Raw genomic sequence first — 18,465 nt, forward strand, 5'->3', positions numbered from 1 at the left:
GCTGAAAGGGAGCCGGCTCTTGCAGTGGGCGCGCAGCAGTCAGTGAGAGTCTATCTGACTATCATTGGCTGCTGATTCACACACATCTCCGCCAGCGCTGGTGGAGGATGTGTGTGCCGCAGCAGCCAATGAGAGTCTGTCTGACTCTCATTGGCTGCTGAATAACACACACATCGCTGCCGTGCTGGCGGCGATGTGTGTGTTATGCACAGCATGAGCCCGCCCACCTGCCACCCTCCTCCTGGCGCTATTGGGCAAGTGCTCAGGGAGAGGGAAGGGCCTCAGCTGTGCAGCACAGGACTGGCGCTGGAAGCCTAGTGCCGGTCCTGTGTAAATGTGTAGCGCATACTGCGGTCGGCGCTACACTGGCTATCTAGGGCGGGCCGGTACCGTGGCCCAGGGCACGTACCCCGCTCACCCTGCCCTAGTTACGACACTGGTTACCCTAGTTAACTTCATATTTAGCAGCACGTACCATCAGGGGTGTCGGAACGATTTTATGTTGGGGTTGACAAAATAAATTAGTTCCGGCGTCCCCGTCCCTCTCCCCTCTCCCCTTTCTTCACCTTCCCTCCATCTTACCTAAGCGGCGGCTGTGGATGGTCAGGGGCTGTGCTTTATAGTAGAGATGAGCGGGTTCGGATCTCAGAGATTCGAACTCACCCAAATTTAGAGATCCGGGGCGAGAACCGAACATGTGTTCGGTTCCCCCGCCAACCCTGGATCTCAAACTGAGGCAAAACCTCAGATGAAATCTCGTGGCTCGCAAGCTTTCGTCTCTGCTATATAAGGAGTCCCCTCAGCGGCGCCATTTCACTCCGGCTGTGGAGAGTGAACAGGGAGGGTGGGTAGTGTAGGGCTGGTGCTGTCTGCTGTGTCCATCTGGGCTGGTGCTGTCTGCTGTGTCCATTTGGGCTGGTGCTGTCTGCTGTGTCCATCTGGGCTGCTGTGCTGTGTCCATCTGGGCTGGTAGCATGCTGCCTGTGTCATCAATCGCTGCTGTCTCGGTCAGGGGTGCTCCGGGCCCCAAGTTCTGAACCAAAAAAAATATATAATAAAAAGTGTATTTTCTTTTCTGTGTGTGCGTGTGCGTTAGCCGCACTTATCAACAGACAGCAACTTAGTGCTGCCTGTGTCGTCAAACACTGCTGCCTTGGTTGTATTGTAATGACCATAGTCAACATCTCCTGTATGCCCCTTTCATTTTTAAAAAATGGCCACATGTTAGTGCACCCACTGCTGTCACTTAGTTTAGTCAGCCAGCTAGCTGGATGCAACATTTTGGCCCTAGGCATAACCTAGATGAAAAAAATCAATATTGTCAGCTGTGAGGTGGTCAAAATTAACTGCAAATGACTGGGAATAAATGTTATTAAGGTTAATAATACTGTAAGAACAAAAACAGGCCCAAATTATGTGGTTTTACCTGTTTTTATAATTTTTTGAAAAAAGATCCAGATCCAAAACCAAAATACGCAAGGGTGGTTTTGCAAAACCAGATCCAGATCCAAAACACGAAGGAGATACAGATCCAAAACCTATACTAAGGCCTATACTGAGCTCTCCAGGATGCCCATAGGCGAGGTCACAGCTCTTTTTATTTTTGTAACCTTACATATAAAAAGTTATTGCTGAAGTTTGAAACTGATGACACATTAGCTTGATGAGTTAGAAGTCATATACAATTTAATTTCAAACAATGGTGTCCAGCAAATATTCTTCAGACCCCCACATGTGTCTCCTCATGCCTCCAATGTGGTGTCAAGTTGGAAATGTTCTTTTATGAGTGCACTTGTCTCTACCACTCTGTGCACTATCAACTTTCCTTATGACGTTGCAGATCCTATGCAATATGTTTGCACCCAAAAGGTCTAGTTGCAGTATAAATTGATTTAGCATGGATTGAAGCAGGAAAAGATGAGTAAGTAGAATGAGATTTAGGAGGAGTTCGAAGTAGTTGAAGCAGGGGATGGTAACAGAATGCATATGTGTTTTGGTTGCATATTGGGTAACAAAAAGGGTGCATTGTACTAATATTGGACAGAATTGTGAGAGAGACTAAGGGGGAGATGTATCAAATGGGCTGGGTATGAAATACCGGCAGTCGGGATGCCTGCTGTCAAAATGCCGACAGTGGCATCCTGATGCTCGGTATCCCAACAGGGGTCGGGTAAGTATACTAACCCTCCCCCTTCCCCGCCTAGCCCTCCCCCACCTAACCCTCCCTTCTTGCACCCTAACCCTCCCCACGCTGCACCCTAACCCTCCTCATTAGTGCCTAAACCTAACCCTCCCAGTGGTGCCTAATCTAATCCCCCCCCCAGTAATGCCTAACCCTAACTTCCCCCCCAAGGACCAATCCTAACCCCCCTTCGTGGTGCCTAAACCTTACCCCCCCCCTAACAGCTAAGTTGCCACGGTGTACCTTCTTTCGGGATGGTACATGTTGAGATTCCGGCATCAGGATATAAACTGGCGTTGGGATTTCGACGCCTATCTTTAGTCCTGGGCCGGAATTCCGACTTCAGGATTTCTATGGCCAGCATCCTGTCCTCTGGCATAATAACTACATCTCGTATCAAACCTTTCAGAGAGATATGTCTGTGTGACAAAGTCTGACTGCTGAATGTGTAAGAGAGAATGGGTGACTACTGTGTGTGTGTATGTGAGACAATGGATGACTGCTGTGTTTGTGTGTGTGTGTGTGACATACACCTGCATAGTAGCCACATCTATCCTCAGTATATAAAAAACAAACAAACAAGAGAATGGTAGCTACTTTGAGCAAGTGGTGAATAAATGGCGTGCGCATGCGTGCCGCATCTATTCACTGGAGAGAGGAACTGGGGGCATGGCCAGCAGCTCCCGGAGCGCTGGGCATGCATCCAGCGTAAAAAAAATGGGCTATGGGTTGTGGGTACAGTTTTTCCCATGAGACCAAGCCCCTTAAATTTTCAGGTGCGCACATTAGGCTTAGGGCGCCAAATCATATATTCCCTTACCAAAAAAATTGGGCTAGAACTGGGCTTGGTCTCCCCAACCATTCACTGCCGGCAGCAATTGGTTCGGGAGAGGCGCTGGCAGTGACTGGTTGAGAGAGCTGGCCTGCAGGACGCACTGTGTGTGTGTGCTATGTCTGCAGCAACCAATCACTGCTGGCAACGTCTTATCCAATTGCCACCGGAGACCACCTCCTTCCCTCCCTGACTGCCAGCATACTGCTCTCCATCCTGACTCTGCAGATTTCATCGGCACTGGTGGATCTCCCTTGCTGTGGTGGTGCCGCACTCCTCTAGCTGCATGCGCTCCATCCCTGATGCCTACATGCCAGTTCTCTGCTTACAAGGGGCCAGGGAGGGGGACACTGCACGGTCCAGGAAGGAGCTGGAGGCGGACAACAACTACCCAGTGGGGGCTCCCACCAGGGGAAAGGAGTTAACCACTGCCCCAACTGCTATCTACGATTAGTCCCTTCCCTACCCCTAGCACTATCCCCATTCCCCCAATATTGCCTGCCCCTAACCCCCTTGTTGCCCCCAATACTGCCCTAGCTGCTATCTACCCTTACCCTCTCCCTGCTCCCAGTACTGCATGCCGCTAAAACCCCTTGCCCCCCCAGTACTGCCCCAGCTGCTATCTACCTTTGCCCCCTCCCTATCCCCAGTAATGCATGCCCCTAATCTCCTCCTTGCCCCCCCAGTACTGTGCCAGCTATTATCTACCCTTGCCCCCTCCCTGCTCCCAGCACTGCCTGCCCCTAGCTCCCTCCTTGCCCTCCAGCACTGTCACAACTGTGGTCTTCATTTACCACTCCCTACCCGTGGCACTACCTGCCCTTACTCCCTTCTACCCACAGCTCTACCCCAATTTCTCCATGACTACACTCAGAGCTCTACCCCAACTGCTGCTGGCCCTTACCCCCTCTAATGTAACTGCTACCTACTCCCAGCACTGTCCCAACTGCTGCCTGCCCTCATCTCCAATAATATGTGATTTTTAAAATTGAAGGGTCCATGGGACCCACAAGTTTTTTGGTCAGTGTGATCACTGCAGCAATGTAGTTTTGTTGCTCCCAGTTATTTTATTTATAAGAATAAGACACACATTTTGAATGAGAAAGATGGTCAGTGGCAGAGACATGCAGGCAGGGGAGGTAGAGCCACCCCTTTCATACTCCCTGTCAGACCTCAGAGTTTTGACTATAAAACTAATTAGAATAATACAAAGAAGATATTTATAACTTATTTATAATTTATAAATATCTTCTTCGTATTATTTTGATTGTTTTATAGGCAAAACTCACTAAAATTGCAGCACTCCCTGGAAATACAGGGAGAGATGAGAGATGAGGCAGTAAGAGCTTAGCCTCCCCTCTGGTAGTTCAGACACTGCCTGATGCTGGGGGCTGGGCCACGAAGCAACCAATAAAACATAAAGAGCTAATCGAGACATGCCTTACTGTGAGGGGGTGTGCCTTGAGCTCTGATGGACACCTCTGATGATCAAGTGACCAGTCTAGGAAGTACTCAGACATCAGAGCTCTGCAGCAGCACTGAGGAGGGAAGGAAATTGGCATATGCAGACAGAAGAAACACACAAAGGATAAAAAGGTGAGGAGGGTCCGCTGCTAGCGGGAGATCTGTGTGTGTGGGGAAATCTTTTGTGCTAGGGGGGATCTTCTGTGCTAGTGGGAGATATGTGTGAGGGGGATCTTCTGTGCTAGTGGGAGATTTGTGTGAGGGGGATCTTCTGTGCTAGTGGGAGATATGTGTGAGGGGGATCTGTGCTATGGGGAGTCTGTGTGTGGGGGGAGATCTGTGCAAGTGGGGCAGGTTCATATATGTGTGTGTAAATCTGGCTCTGATACTAGCCAGTGCCCTCTCAACCATTAACCTCACCGCACGTCCCTGCTCAGTGGGGTTGAGTCACCCGAGACCAGACGTGCTGAGAAAGGCAATTTGATGTGACTGAAGTCACAGTGTATGAGGACACATATGCATTATTTGTACCACTGGCTGGTTGTTATGAGGAAGTAAATAAATATAATAGTTTCCCTGTTTGCATTCATCATTTGTTCAATGTTATTTGTACAGTGTTATTCGTACAATGTTATTTATACAATGTTCTTTGTACATGTTATTTATTTTTCTTGTAGATCATCTCGGAGAGGACAAAGCCACGCACTCATGAATTTCACTCTGAGGTGTTCATGATAATTGGAGGATGCACCAAAGAGGAAAAGTTTGTTACCGAGGTCACCTGTCTCGATCCTTTAAGAAGAAGCCGCCTAGAAGTAGCAAAGTTGCCAGTGTGCGAACAAGAAAGTGAAAGTGAACATAAAAAATGGGTTGAGTTTGCATGCATAACCTTTAGAAATGAGGTCTACATATCAGGCATGTATAATGATAAATGAGTGCTGAATTGCTGAGTTCCATCTGAATATGGAGTTTATTTACTGTAGATTATACATCTTCTAGATCCCTGCTTCCTTCATTCAAATTTCAGTGATATATTATTATTATTATCCTTTATTTATATGGCACCGCAATGGGTCCGCAGCACCCTACAATGTACATAGTCAGACACAGGAAGAACAAAGCAAGATCAAAGTCACTTGCAGTACAGTAATAGAACATTACAGGACACAGTATAAACTTTGCCTCATCGGCGGCCATAATACTCAAATAGGCAACAGGGCACAAGAGACCCAAGGGTTTGGGTGCCGGTGTAGGCAGTGGGGAGTAGATGATGGTATAAGTAGAGGAAGGAAAACCACTTGAGGGAGGAGGGCCCTGCTCATGAGAACTTACATTCTATTGTACACAACTTACCCCTGGTAAACCAATCACCCACCAGCAACCTTCACCCAAAACTGTCTCATACTGTACATATATCTATATCTATGTATTTATGTATTTCTGTTAGTTAAGAAAAATTAATGGTCAGAGTTCACATGCACTGCGGCCAGCAGGTTAGTTTCTGATTATCTTAAATGAAATACTGCCTTGGGCACTAACTCTAATCCAGGGTTTGAGGCTGGGATCTCCCACATCCTAAGCAAGAATCAGAGCCATTTAATAACCACCAGTGTTTCATAATTAGACATCCAATAACATTTATTTCATCAAATATTTAACATCAAAATGTTTCCCATATAATGACAATAATGTCCCTAATCAAAATGAAAAATATGACAGCCAAAGTAGTTCATATGCAGGCTGCTCACATAATAGGGGGTGCATTTACTAAAGGTCAATTTTAATCAATTAAAAATCGATGAACATAGATGTTTTGTGTCAGTAGTTAAATCGCATTTTTACTAATACTTAAAAATCAGTATATAAAAAAATTGTGTTAGTACATGTGTTATTTAGCCTCTTGAATACAACATTAATGTCGAATGATTTAGATCGATTTTTAATCGATAAATATTGACCTTTAGTAAATTTACCCCTTATTCTAGAATAATTGGCAGTACAATATAATTTGGAATATCACTGAATGGAGAGAGGAATGCAATGGAATAATTCTGCAGTCTTACAGAACATGGTGCTCCTCCGGTACTGTCACTGTTACTGTGTAGAATAAGTCTGGATCCTAATCGCTGACAGTGTTGTCTTCAGAGATGAGTGTGGTGAAATGATTGCTCCCATTAAGTATAATACCCATTTGAGGTTTAATACAACTGTCATGCTAAAGGCATGATGTCTAGTGTGTACCGGCCTCATTAGCGACGGGACCCGGCGGGGTGCCGGCATCAGCAAGTGCATACACACTTGCTGATGCCGGCAGCAATGAGACAACGGTGGGGGCCATGCTACATTCGGCAGCATGGCCCTCGCTAGCGATGTCGCCCAGGTCCAATGGGCGTTGTCACTGACGATGCGCGGGAGTGCGCATTGTCAGTGACATTCAGGGTACACCCTGGCCGATGTGCCCCATATATCGCTCCGATCCGCCGGATCAGATGCTGTATCGCTTAGTGTGTACCCAGCATTAGACTGGAACAAGGACTTTAATCACAAAATATATATTTTTTTTATTTTATTCAGGTGGTAAAGAAACCCCAAATGAAGTATGGAAATACAACTCCTCCATCAATAAATGGATACAAATAGAATATTTAAATGTGGGGAGATGGAGGCACAAGATGGCAGCGCTGTGTGGAAGAGTGTATGCAATTGGCGGCTTCGATGGCACCCAAAGGATTCAAAGTGTTGAAGCCTATGACCCTTTCCACAATTGCTGGACAGATGTATGTATTATTTGCAGTTATCTGATACCTCTTATGCCTTTCATATTTGAATTTAACATTGTAAAAAAGAGACAACCATACACCCATGCACAGATAACAAGAATTTGTGTTCTTCTTCCCCTGTACATAATCACAGTCATGTGACAGAGGGGTCTATGTACTAAGGGCCTGATTCAGACCCGCTCGCAAGCGGGTCGATGGTGGGCTCTGTGCACGCGCAGCTGCCGCACTGCGTGTGCGCAAGCCCCGGAGCGAGAGAGAAATTCTCTCACTCCGGGACTCACTACAAAAGGGGCGGCTGTCAATGTTGATCGACAGCTCGCCCCGTTTTGTAGGCGTGGCGGGGGGGTGGCTTCACAAACAGAGGCGTTCCCAAGCGAACGCCTGCCGTTTGTGGGCGGCCCCACTGACATCACCAGTAATGTCAGTGGGAGAGCTTCCGGCTCTATTAGAGCCGGAAGCTCTCTGAGGCTTGCGGCCACGAGACCCTAACACAGGGGTCTCGTCGAAAGCCCCGATGGTCGCAATGGTCTTGACCATCGCGACCATCATCCTGGCCGCTCGCAATAGCTGTGGGTGGTCACCCACAGCTATGTGAGTGGCCAGGAGGCCGCACAAAAAAAAAAAATGCCCTGATTCAGAGCGAACGGTCTTTCAGAGCGTCCGGCTCTGAATCACGCCCTAAGCCTTGGAGAGAGACAAAAAGTGGATGGCGATAAAGTAGCAACCAATCAGCTCCTAACTGTCACTTTGCAGGCTGTGTTTAAAAAATGTATAAAGAAAAGAGGAATATCGGGAAAGGGGGAACGCAGTACAGGTAAGCAAGGAATGTGTTCTCAAATTGAGAAATGGAATGAAATATATATGAAAAATTAAGTAATTTGTTTGAAAAGGTTCAAAATTATATGATGTGGGTGACTAAGGTGCTCCCTAGGAGTAACTAGCTTGTACTTAGAGAAAGAATAACTCCATTGTTTGAGGCACACTGGGTCACATATATTATTAAAATGGAACTTTTATTATTTTAAATATAAAATATAAAATATTTAATGGAACTATGACAAATATGGAATGAAAATAGAAGAAAGAATTATAAAATCCTTGAAAAAGAGGAAGAATACACTACTATAATGTGGAGTATACTCGCACATCCTCTGAGAAAAATATATAGTAGAAGGCAATGGAAAGTGCTGGTGCAATACAATATATTCGCTATGTACATACAAACGGCAAATCAATATAGACATGAAAAAAATATAATTAATGTGTAGAAAAAACAAATATTGTGTTAATCAAAAAAACACAGCAGCAGTTAGTATTAAAGTGCTAATGCATTGCAGTCCGTCTAATGTGTGTAGAAAACAACGTGCAGCCACGTAGAGGAAATAAACACAATTGTTATTAAATCCAAAGTGCTAAGTGAAAATAATTCATAAGACAAATAAGAAAATAAAAAATATATGTATATACCTTCTTTATACCAATCAACTGTCACCTAATAAGTAGATAAATAGGTTTCTTTAATAATAATACATTAGATATTATGATGTGGTATCTTATGGTTTTGGTTGAATGTAGCTTTAGGAAGGCTAAAATACGATGAAAATAAACACAAATGTCATCAATAAATAAATAAATGAATTTCTGCGTAATATATCAGCAAAAAAAATCCTGTAACACCATGGACATCACAGTTCTGAATTTACAAACTGTAGTAGCATGAGGCGTCCCTCAGTGTATATAACTTATGATTGTGATATCCCCGGATAGAGAATGCTGAAGAACAGACAATAGTATCTGTGTACATAAAAGAACAGAGATCTGCTTTTGCCAGCCTTACTTATTGTATTGGACTGGAAATGAGAGTCCCTGTCACAAGGCACAGTTAGGGAACAATAGAATACTTTCTCTGCTGTCAGTGCGGACAGTGTACGCACCCTGTTACCGTAGCATTGCAGGGTTAAAGTACATAGGCGGCAACTGATGAGAGTCTAGTGAGGGAAGATGGAAAAAAGTACCTGTCAGCACAACAGCCGATGTACGACCGATGGCGCATCTTTGTACCCAAGCGGCTAATTAGAGACGCAGCCGGAGGGCATCTATGTAAAAATTAAATCAGCATCAGCATGAATCCTAAGTACCGCTGCGTACAAAGACGCTGCCCCAACGGGATTAGTGGCCACCTTGGAATTAGGCCCAATATTAGTCCCTAGTAAATCTATCAGCTGTATCCCTATGGGTGCTGGGTTTTTGCTATGTTAGATTTTTCTTAGGCGTTCTAGAAATGAGTCAGATAGTTACTTTTGCTTTGTCAGCCTCATACGCCTTAACGAACAAAGGACAAACATGCATCTAGATGTAGATTCATATCATCATTTTCACGTCTGGTTTTTAAGTAAGACACATCTTATGATACATTCAACCCTAAATATAGCCCATAGATGTGTAATGCGCAGATACCAGCTGCAAGGTGCATACATTGCCACCATCTTGTGTAGGCACAAAATGTATCATTCATAGCCGACATGTACAAAATGTAAGGGGCCTCAACTAATGTGGGTGAGTAGCAAAATTAACATTCTGCAAATGTACTCGTGCCGCACTCTAAATCAGGCCCATAGTAATGACAAACACGGCAACATTCCTGATAGGGAAATTGGGGAAAACTAGGCCACGTCCCCAAAACACGCCACATAAGGCCAGGTGGAAAACACCCCCTGCTTGATATCAGGCATCCTCTGCAAATATGACCTGTTGGCAGATATGAAAGCAACAGGGTAAGTGCATAAGGTGTGCAATAGTGTACAATCATATGATTTATTGGTTTTATAGGACCTAAGATTATCATTGGTTCTGTTTGCTGTTTATGCATGAGTGGTCTGAGCATACAGAATTACAGCCACCTGAAGGCCTGCGCATAGCTATCATTGCTGGGTTACAGCAAACAAACTCTGATAATCAACTGTGTCACTCTGATGTCAGCGAGTCATTAACATTTACATCAGGCAGTGCCAGCAAATGTGCTGATTTATTTTGTAGCACTATTATATGCAAAATGTTCAGCCGTCTGAATTTGCAATACTAATTTCATGGGTTTTAGAATAACGCTGCTGAAAACTAAACAACAATTGTTGATTGGATGGATTTACAGTATGTCAGGTAAATAAAATAGCTACCCCAACTCCCTTAATCCTCTGTTACGATGGGTTCCCCCATGGCTGTAATAGTTCAAGCTTCCAATGTAATTCCCATTAATAAATAACCCATTCGTAGCACAATTAATGCATTAATGCCCTGCAGAAAATGGGAGTTAGCATTTTTTTCTATAATGAGAGACAAGATATTATATCAGACGTATCATTAAAGCATTCACACTATGCTGCTAGCTATTTGTGCTGGTCAACCTGGGTGCAAGGTCTAGTGAAAAATCCTGGTTTTTACCAGGGTGTCCTGGTTCCAAGGAAGGGATTTCCAGGCTAGTCTCACTGGTAGGGTCACTGACACAAACATTACCTGTGTATTCACATCTTGATGGATTCTTCCTTTAAGTCTGAATTGTCTATACCAGTGGTTCTCAAACTCGGTCCTCAGGACCCCACACAGGTCACGTTTTCCAGGTCACCCAACAGGTGCACAGGTGTATTCATTACTCGCTGACACATTTTAAAAGATCCACAGGTGGGGCTAATTATTTCACTGGTAAATCTATGAGGTGACCTGGAAAACATGCACTGTTTGGGGTCCTGAGGACCGAGTTTGAGAACCTGTGGTCTATAGGTGAGGAAAGCTCCAGGAAAATGGTGGCCGCCCCAATACCCCGGCGACCTGTGCATGCGCAGTAGACTCTGGGCACACTCAAGTGCCCAGAGTCTACTGATGCTGCAGTCACTTTAACACTAACGTCTGCACAGATCATACTGATTCATGTTTTAATTTGACCGCAAAGTCTATTGTAAACGGGGCAAATCGACTGATCTGTGACACAACAGAAATTGTCACCATTGAATGTTAATAGTTAGTCAAATATACTGATTAGTAAATTTGGTTTTTTGATCGTAAAACATTCCGGCCATGTCCAGCGATTACAATTTACTAAAGGTGGGTACACACTGTACAGATATATCTGCAGATGATGGTCGCTCATTCACACTGAACGGCCATCATCTGTGTCTGGCTGCAGCTCCCAGTGGCCAGGGGGCGTGTCCCAGCGGGCAGGGGACGTGTCCCGTCCCCCTCCCCGTGGCTGCCGCTCTGTGTGACCACCCGTACGCACCTGCCGATGGACAGATATGCTGCAGAAATATCTGTCCATCGGCTGTGCAGCACAGCCAATGCGATATCTCGTTGAACGTATTCAATTAGCCGCGAAAAGTCAGAATCCGTGAAAATGTTTCACCGATTGCGACTTTTCACCTGTCGGAAAAGTATCGCCGTATTCAACTGCATCCGCTTTTCGCATATGCGAAAACGCAATGCAGTGTAATAGGCAAGAAAGATTCGCCTCTGAATAGGTGGAGAAAAAAAGTGCAAAATCGCTATTTTGGGGTGTAAAGGCGGGGAAACCACTCAGCACCCTTGGGACAGCCCCCCAAAGGATAACTGCATAAAATAAACTAAAAAAATTTGAGTTACACCGCAAAAACGCACTTAGAAAAAGTGGGTACAAACTTAAAAACTAGTGAAATAGACTTTAGGGGGTCTGCAAGTATGGGTGAGTTGTTTTTTTGAATTGCTGGTGCTTGCTTCAGGTGCGTTGTTTAAGTTTTTTTAAACTTTACTTTAGTGACTTTAAACCATGCTTGCACCCATTTTCAAGTACCCCAAATTTGTCAGGACTACTTATTTTCACAAAAAAAAAAAGCTTAATGCTATTCTTCACCACTTGTGCAAAGACGCTAATTAGAAGAAATTTACACACCCTAAGTACCCTAAATAGCTTTATTAGGGCTATTCGGGGGCATGTACAATGTTAATGCATCTTTTAGGGGTTGTCAGGCTGATTTCCCCAATTCTGTCAGCACTGTTCGCCTGGTTTGCATTCACCCATTTGCGTTTTCGCGTCTTTTGGAATTGAATACGGCAAAAAGAGGGGGCGCGCACGATAAGTTTCTGTGGCTAAATACGTGATGGCGGCGAAAAGTACGGCATGCAAAAAAGTATCGCGGGTGCAAAACTAATTGAATATGGGCCTAAGTGTGAATTGGCCCTCTAATAATGATGATAATAGAAAATCTGAGTGCACCATTGATTTTCTTGGTGTAGTACTGCAGTAACTTATTATAATTGTCGTGTCTTTTGTTGTGTTGGTACAGGTAGCGCCATTAGCAATCAGCGTAAGTTCATTTGCTGCAGCAAGTCACAAGAACAAAGTATATGTTATTGCAGGTGGACCCAATGGAAAACTGGCCACAGATAGAACTCAGTGTTATGACCCATCAACTAACAAGTGGAGTTTTAAATCACCAATGCCAGTTGAAGCAAAATGTATTAATGCTGTAACCTTCCATGATAAGATCTATGTTGTTGGTAAGTACCTTGAGACAATCATTAAGCACACATAAAACATTGGTCGCAAAGTACCTCTGGGACTGTCAGGAAAAGTTAATTTTATAATATATCTAACAAATAAATACTGTATATCAGGAATACTAAGTAATTTACACTGAAGTGTCTAAAGTCATGGGATAGGTGCCTAGTATCGTGTATGAGCCCCTCTAGCCCTGCGAAGTGCAGCAACTCGACGAGGCATTGATTCCTCTGGAGAGATGTTGACTCGTGCCATCTGGATAGTTTCCCACAGCTCCCTGATATTTGTAAGTGCATCCTTGGTTGTGAATGTACCTCATCACCACGTTCCATAAATTCTCGATTGGGTTCACGTCGGGCGAACGTGGTGGCCACAGCATTTGTCAGAACTCTCCAGAATGCTCCTCGCGCATATACAAATCCAGAGCGCAGGACCCCCCAAAACTGGCCCAGCCAAGCATATAAAGAATGAAAATAAAAAAGTGAAGTACATATATATTAAACACACAGTGAAGGGATAAAATGTGTTATAAAGGAAAATTTTCATTCTTTATATGCAGCTGCAGCTGCTCCTAACTATCTCTTTACACTGCACTTTTCTTACTATGGCGGTGCCCTGGGGCAGCTTGGCTGGGACAGTTTTGGGGGGTCCTGCGCTCTGGATTTGAACCCTAGTATGTTAGGGACCTACCCAAAAGAGGTTACCTGGATATGGTGGGTAGGCCCATAACCTTGGCCATGATTATGCTAAAAACCTTTATTGATTGCAAAATTTTATTGCATTTATAGATATTATTAATAATTTGGAGTTGTGCACCTGAGATTTGTCTGTTTCTGTGCCTAAATAACTACTATACCAGTACTGTATATCTAAAAATATTCTACTAAAAAATATTTCACAGCTCGATCAAAAAGACAATGGGACCTATTTGTCAAAGGAAATTTGAGGGACATTCAGTGAAAACACCCATTTTTGAGGGATATCTGCAAATTTAAAGTATCCCAGAATGTATCTAGGGATGGACCGCAGCCGTTATCAGAGATTTCTGTTGCGGTTTCCCCATTTTTGATCGCTATAGCATCCCCCAAAAGTTTATATGGGGGCTACTATTTCTGAGATTCACCAAGCTTCACATTGCGGAGCTAAGGCGTTGGACATTGTAGCCTATAGGCTGCTAACCAGCGGCGGCTGCTACCCTCTTAGATGAGGAGGGCTGCCGCCGCTGAAAACGGGAGGGACGGTGCAATTCCTCACCCCGGTCACCTGCTCCTCCTGGTCTGATCCCAGCGCCTGCGCAATCGATCTGTCAGGTTCCGGGACCAGCGCATGTGAACTAGCGGCGGAGAGTCACGCATGCACATGCCACTGGCATCCAAAGGGTTGCATCGTCTGCAGCCCCTAGGACCGGTTACAGCTGGCGGAAAGGCAGAGTATTGGCTTCCTACTGGAAGCCGCTCTCTGCTAATAGCAGCTCGTACTGGCAGTCCCAGGGGGAGGAGACGCCTCCCCCTAAGACTGCTCATTGTATATGTAATCAGGAAGCCACCTCCAGTCACACAGTGTAGCCAATAGCAGCTCGTACTGGCAGTCACAGGGGGAGGAGACGCCTCCCCCTAAGACTGTTCGTTGTGTATGTAATCAGGAAGCCACCTCCAGTCACACAGTGTAGCCAGTACAGTCACGGACTGCACTAACTACACTGAGGTGGTGGATTTTACTGGGGGGGCTGCAACCTCGCAGCCCCTAGGCAAAATCTGCCACTGCTGCTAACCGTAAAAGTTACTGGGAGATGGATCCATAAGATCCCTCCCTGGTAATGGCCACTTGCACATACGCGATCTGCTGACTGGACGTGTGTACTGTGTAGTAGTATGACCGGTACCCGAACAAAAAAGTAAAGTGATCGCATCAATAGTCAAAAGTACCTCCCCATATTCCAATAGTTTAAACAGTCCATCCACAGTTTCAAGATAGTTAAAGTCGGGACAGAGTCCTTTTTAGTCTTAATTCAATGGAAAATACTTAGACACTTGAACAGAAGGACACTTGCTTAATGCCTTTCACTGCTATCCCACAGTTTCATAAAAAACACTTACCTGAGAGATATGAGACATCAAGTGGTTTAATGAATAGAGACCTACAGTACCAACCATTAGCAAACAGCAGAAGGTCCTTATTAGCTGGCAGCTTCACTCCTAAAGCTGGCCACACACTAGACCAACTTACATCCAACCAGCCAACTAGTTGATTGGTTGGAATGAAAATCTGGTAAGGAATGAAAGCAAATGACAATCAGCAATTTGCTCCCAAACGCCGGAAAATGGGCAAAAACTGTTGTTTGAACAAATTGTTTAGATCAAACATTTAACAAACTTGTCTGACGACCATTTTCATCAGTTTTCTGGCATTTAGGAGCAAATTGCTGATCATCAGTTACTTCCATTCCTTACCAGATTTTCATTCCAACCAATCAACTAGTTGGCTGGTTGGACAGATAATCTTTAGATGTGTGGCCAGCTTTACTCACAGAGGGTGGCATTAATATATTTTTTGGCCAGGGATTTCTAAGCTTAACCCGTTCAGGAATGGAGGCAATTGAGAGTCGACATCAACTGATTCCAAATGCAAATGTCACACCTAGAATCAACTCCAGACCTTTTACCTGCTTAATTGATAATGAAATAATGAGGGAATAGCTTCTGAGTTGATAGTCCCATTTCTTTTGGCCCCTTAAAAAGTGGGAGGCACATATAGAAACCGTTGTAATTCCTACACCGTTCACCTGATTTGGATGTAATTACCCTCAAATTAAATCTGAAAGTCTGCAGTTAAATCACATCTTGTTTGTTTCATTTCAAAGCCATTGTGGTGGTGTATAGAGGCCAAAATATGAAAATTCTGTCAATGTCCCAATATTTATGGACCTGACTGTGTATATATATATATATATAGATATATATATATATGTATATATAATCGAATTACAAATTAACTTTAATATGTGAAAAATGAATACACAGGATATGAGCTACCAGATTATTATGTTAATATATTATGTGCTTATCTGTAGGTGGGGCAATGAAAGCAATGTACTCATACAGTCCTTTGTACGACTCTTGGTGCCTAGTGACAAAGTTCAGCCACGAGAGAGCGAGTTGTGGAATCGCGGCCTGTTGTAATAAAATATTCATCACGGGTGGGCGAGACGAGAGGAATGAGGTCATTGCTACTGTTATGTGCTGGAACATTGAGACAGAAAAACTGACTGAAGAATGTGTCCTCCCTCGAAACGTTTCCCATCACAGCAGCGTGACAATAAGAAAATCATACACCCACATCCGCAGGATAGTCGCAGGGGCTGTCTCTGTCTAACTACCATTGCTATTGAGTATCTCAATCATTCCTTAATTTAATGCATTCATCAGCAAAATAATGTTTGGGGAGACAGCTTGAGTAACATTGTATTTGTAGATTTCAGATTGTGAAGTCTTATTTATTAACCTGTCGCAGATAGCTGTAACCCATAGCAACAAATGTGGCTTTTACAATGGACTAAATATGGCAAATATTTTATTGCCGGCTATGGGTTATACAGTACATCAAGGTGATACTTGGCCTTGTTATCTATTTAGCCCCTTTGGGCTACAATTAAAGCATACAACTTTTGTTTGTACTACCGATGTTTTTTTACTTACACATTTTCTGTTGATGTTTCACTGTTTTTGTTTTTTAAAGCTGTATTATTTTCTGTTCCTCTTTTATACCCCTGTTTCACTTTCAGGCATTTCTTTTGCAAATGGTCAATGCTTCAACACGGGATGTAGTCAGCACGTCGACACCATAATGCCAACTTGTTCAGAATGTCTACATTAGAAAAGTCGACAGTCAGAATATCGACACACGACATTAGGGATAGGCTGCAGTTAGTGTTAGGCTAATATAGAAGTGTTGACATTCTGACTGCCGACATTCATAATGTCTACTTATTCAACAGGTCGACAAGATGTCTTTGTTGACATTGTCAACATGTCAAATGCCGACATTGTGAACATGTTGACATCGGACCATGTCGATGTTATGTGGTCGACATAATGAATGTCAACATTTCATACCACACCCCTTCAACGCAATGAGGTAAAGCTTACTAGAAAACAAAGGTACATAATTATAAGAAATTAGAACTAGCGTTTGCGAGCTCGTGGGAACGGAAAGTGCTTAAAAAATGGGATCTGCATAGGTAGCTGTAGGCAGTGTCGGACTGGGCAAAGAGGAGCCCACCGGGGGAATCAGTGGTAAGGGCCCATGCTAAAGGAGTGTGGTCAGCCACCACAGGGGCTGACCCCTCCACCAGAGGGGGTGTGGCCAGCCACCACAGAGGCTTGGCTAACCATTAGGCAAATCTTGGTGCAGTTTCTATAGGTGGGAACCAAGCCCCCATGTTGATCAGTGGTTCTTCTCTACCAGGTAACTTACTGTCTTATAAAGTAACAACCTATAATTTTAGGTCTAAAATCTGATACCTAGAGGAGGGGAGGTGGGCCCACAGACAGTGGGGCCCACCGGGGAATTCCCCTGTACCCCTGTGGGCCAGACCAACCCTGGCTGTAGGCAGACGTTACTGGGCTTTTCTTATGTCATCCCCCCTTCCTTATGTCTCCCCCTCTTCACCCCTGTGTCTTTCTGTTATCCTATCTTATTCCATGTCTATCTCACCCCCTCCTTGCGTTGTTCTCTTTCTCTCTCTCTCTCTCTCTCTCTCTCTCTCTCTCTCTCTCTCTCTCTCCTCCTTTCTTTCCCTTATCTCTTTCACTCTGTCTTTACCCTGTCTCCATCTCTCCCCTCATTTTTCTCTTTTCCAATTTTCTCACTGTGTCCAACCATCTCTCTCTCTCTCTCTCTCTCTCTCTCTCTCTCTCTCTCTCCCACTCTTTCCACACATACGCTGCCTTCACCTTGCGTCCGTCACTCTTTATTTATGTACCGAAATCGCCCAGCTACCTCTTCTTATCCACCATCACCCAAATCTCAATTTTTTTCTGGCATGTCCCATTAGATCAAAAAACAAGAAGAAAAGCTGCACAGACCCTTAATTATAGATCATCCTTCACCAGTATTCAAATCATGGTAATGACTAATTCAGGGGGAGGTGCACCCAGGAATAAGGTAACCACTAACGAAGCAAAAAGACAAAGTATTCCTATTATGGGGCACTCATGGACTGATAACAAGTAAAGATATGACGTATAGGGACCCACAGTAAATTTAAAATATAACTTTTATTAAGTCCTTAACATAAGGTCAGCAAATTATTTTAACGTAACTAAATATATTATTGACTGTGGCGTCAGCATGAAATCAGTAGTCTAGGCTTAAAGTCCAGGAAATACTTCCCCAATGATAAGCTCACTTGCACCTCTTGGCCCTAGTATGAAAGTGCTAGACAGACACACACACAAAATAAAGCAATACAAATAAATTCCAAGCTAACTGAAAAGCTTATGGTTTTAACCACAGAGGTAAGTTGCACTGTTCCTATGCTGCTTTGTTACAAAAAGAAAAAAAAAAACATTCAGAATTAATGTGCAGGGATTTCGTACTGATGTCGGTGTAATTATCTCATCACCCTTATAAACTCCATACCTGCTTACCTTATATGCCATTACATCCAAGTATATATATACAG

General features: G+C 44.0%; 1 protein-coding gene across 1 annotated transcript in view; it reads left to right on the top strand.

Annotated features, from left to right (window-relative positions):
• Window positions 1-18,028, top strand: part of KLHL6 (kelch like family member 6) — a 66,965-nt gene extending 48,937 nt beyond the window's left edge. The window contains exons 4-7 of the mRNA XM_088458195.1: window positions 5,156-5,393; window positions 7,053-7,255; window positions 12,568-12,781; window positions 15,853-18,028. Of these exons, the coding sequence (XP_088314321.1) occupies window positions 5,156-5,393; window positions 7,053-7,255; window positions 12,568-12,781; window positions 15,853-16,154 (957 nt within the window). The 3' untranslated portion in view covers window positions 16,155-18,028. The remainder of the gene's footprint in view (window positions 1-5,155; window positions 5,394-7,052; window positions 7,256-12,567; window positions 12,782-15,852) is intronic.
• The last annotated feature ends 437 nt before the right edge of the window (window positions 18,029-18,465 follow it).

This window comes from Taudactylus pleione, unplaced genomic scaffold (genome assembly GCF_031769625.1).
Source record: "Taudactylus pleione unplaced genomic scaffold, aTauple2 ptg000815l, whole genome shotgun sequence".
Taxonomy (NCBI): Eukaryota; Metazoa; Chordata; class Amphibia; order Anura; family Myobatrachidae; genus Taudactylus; species Taudactylus pleione.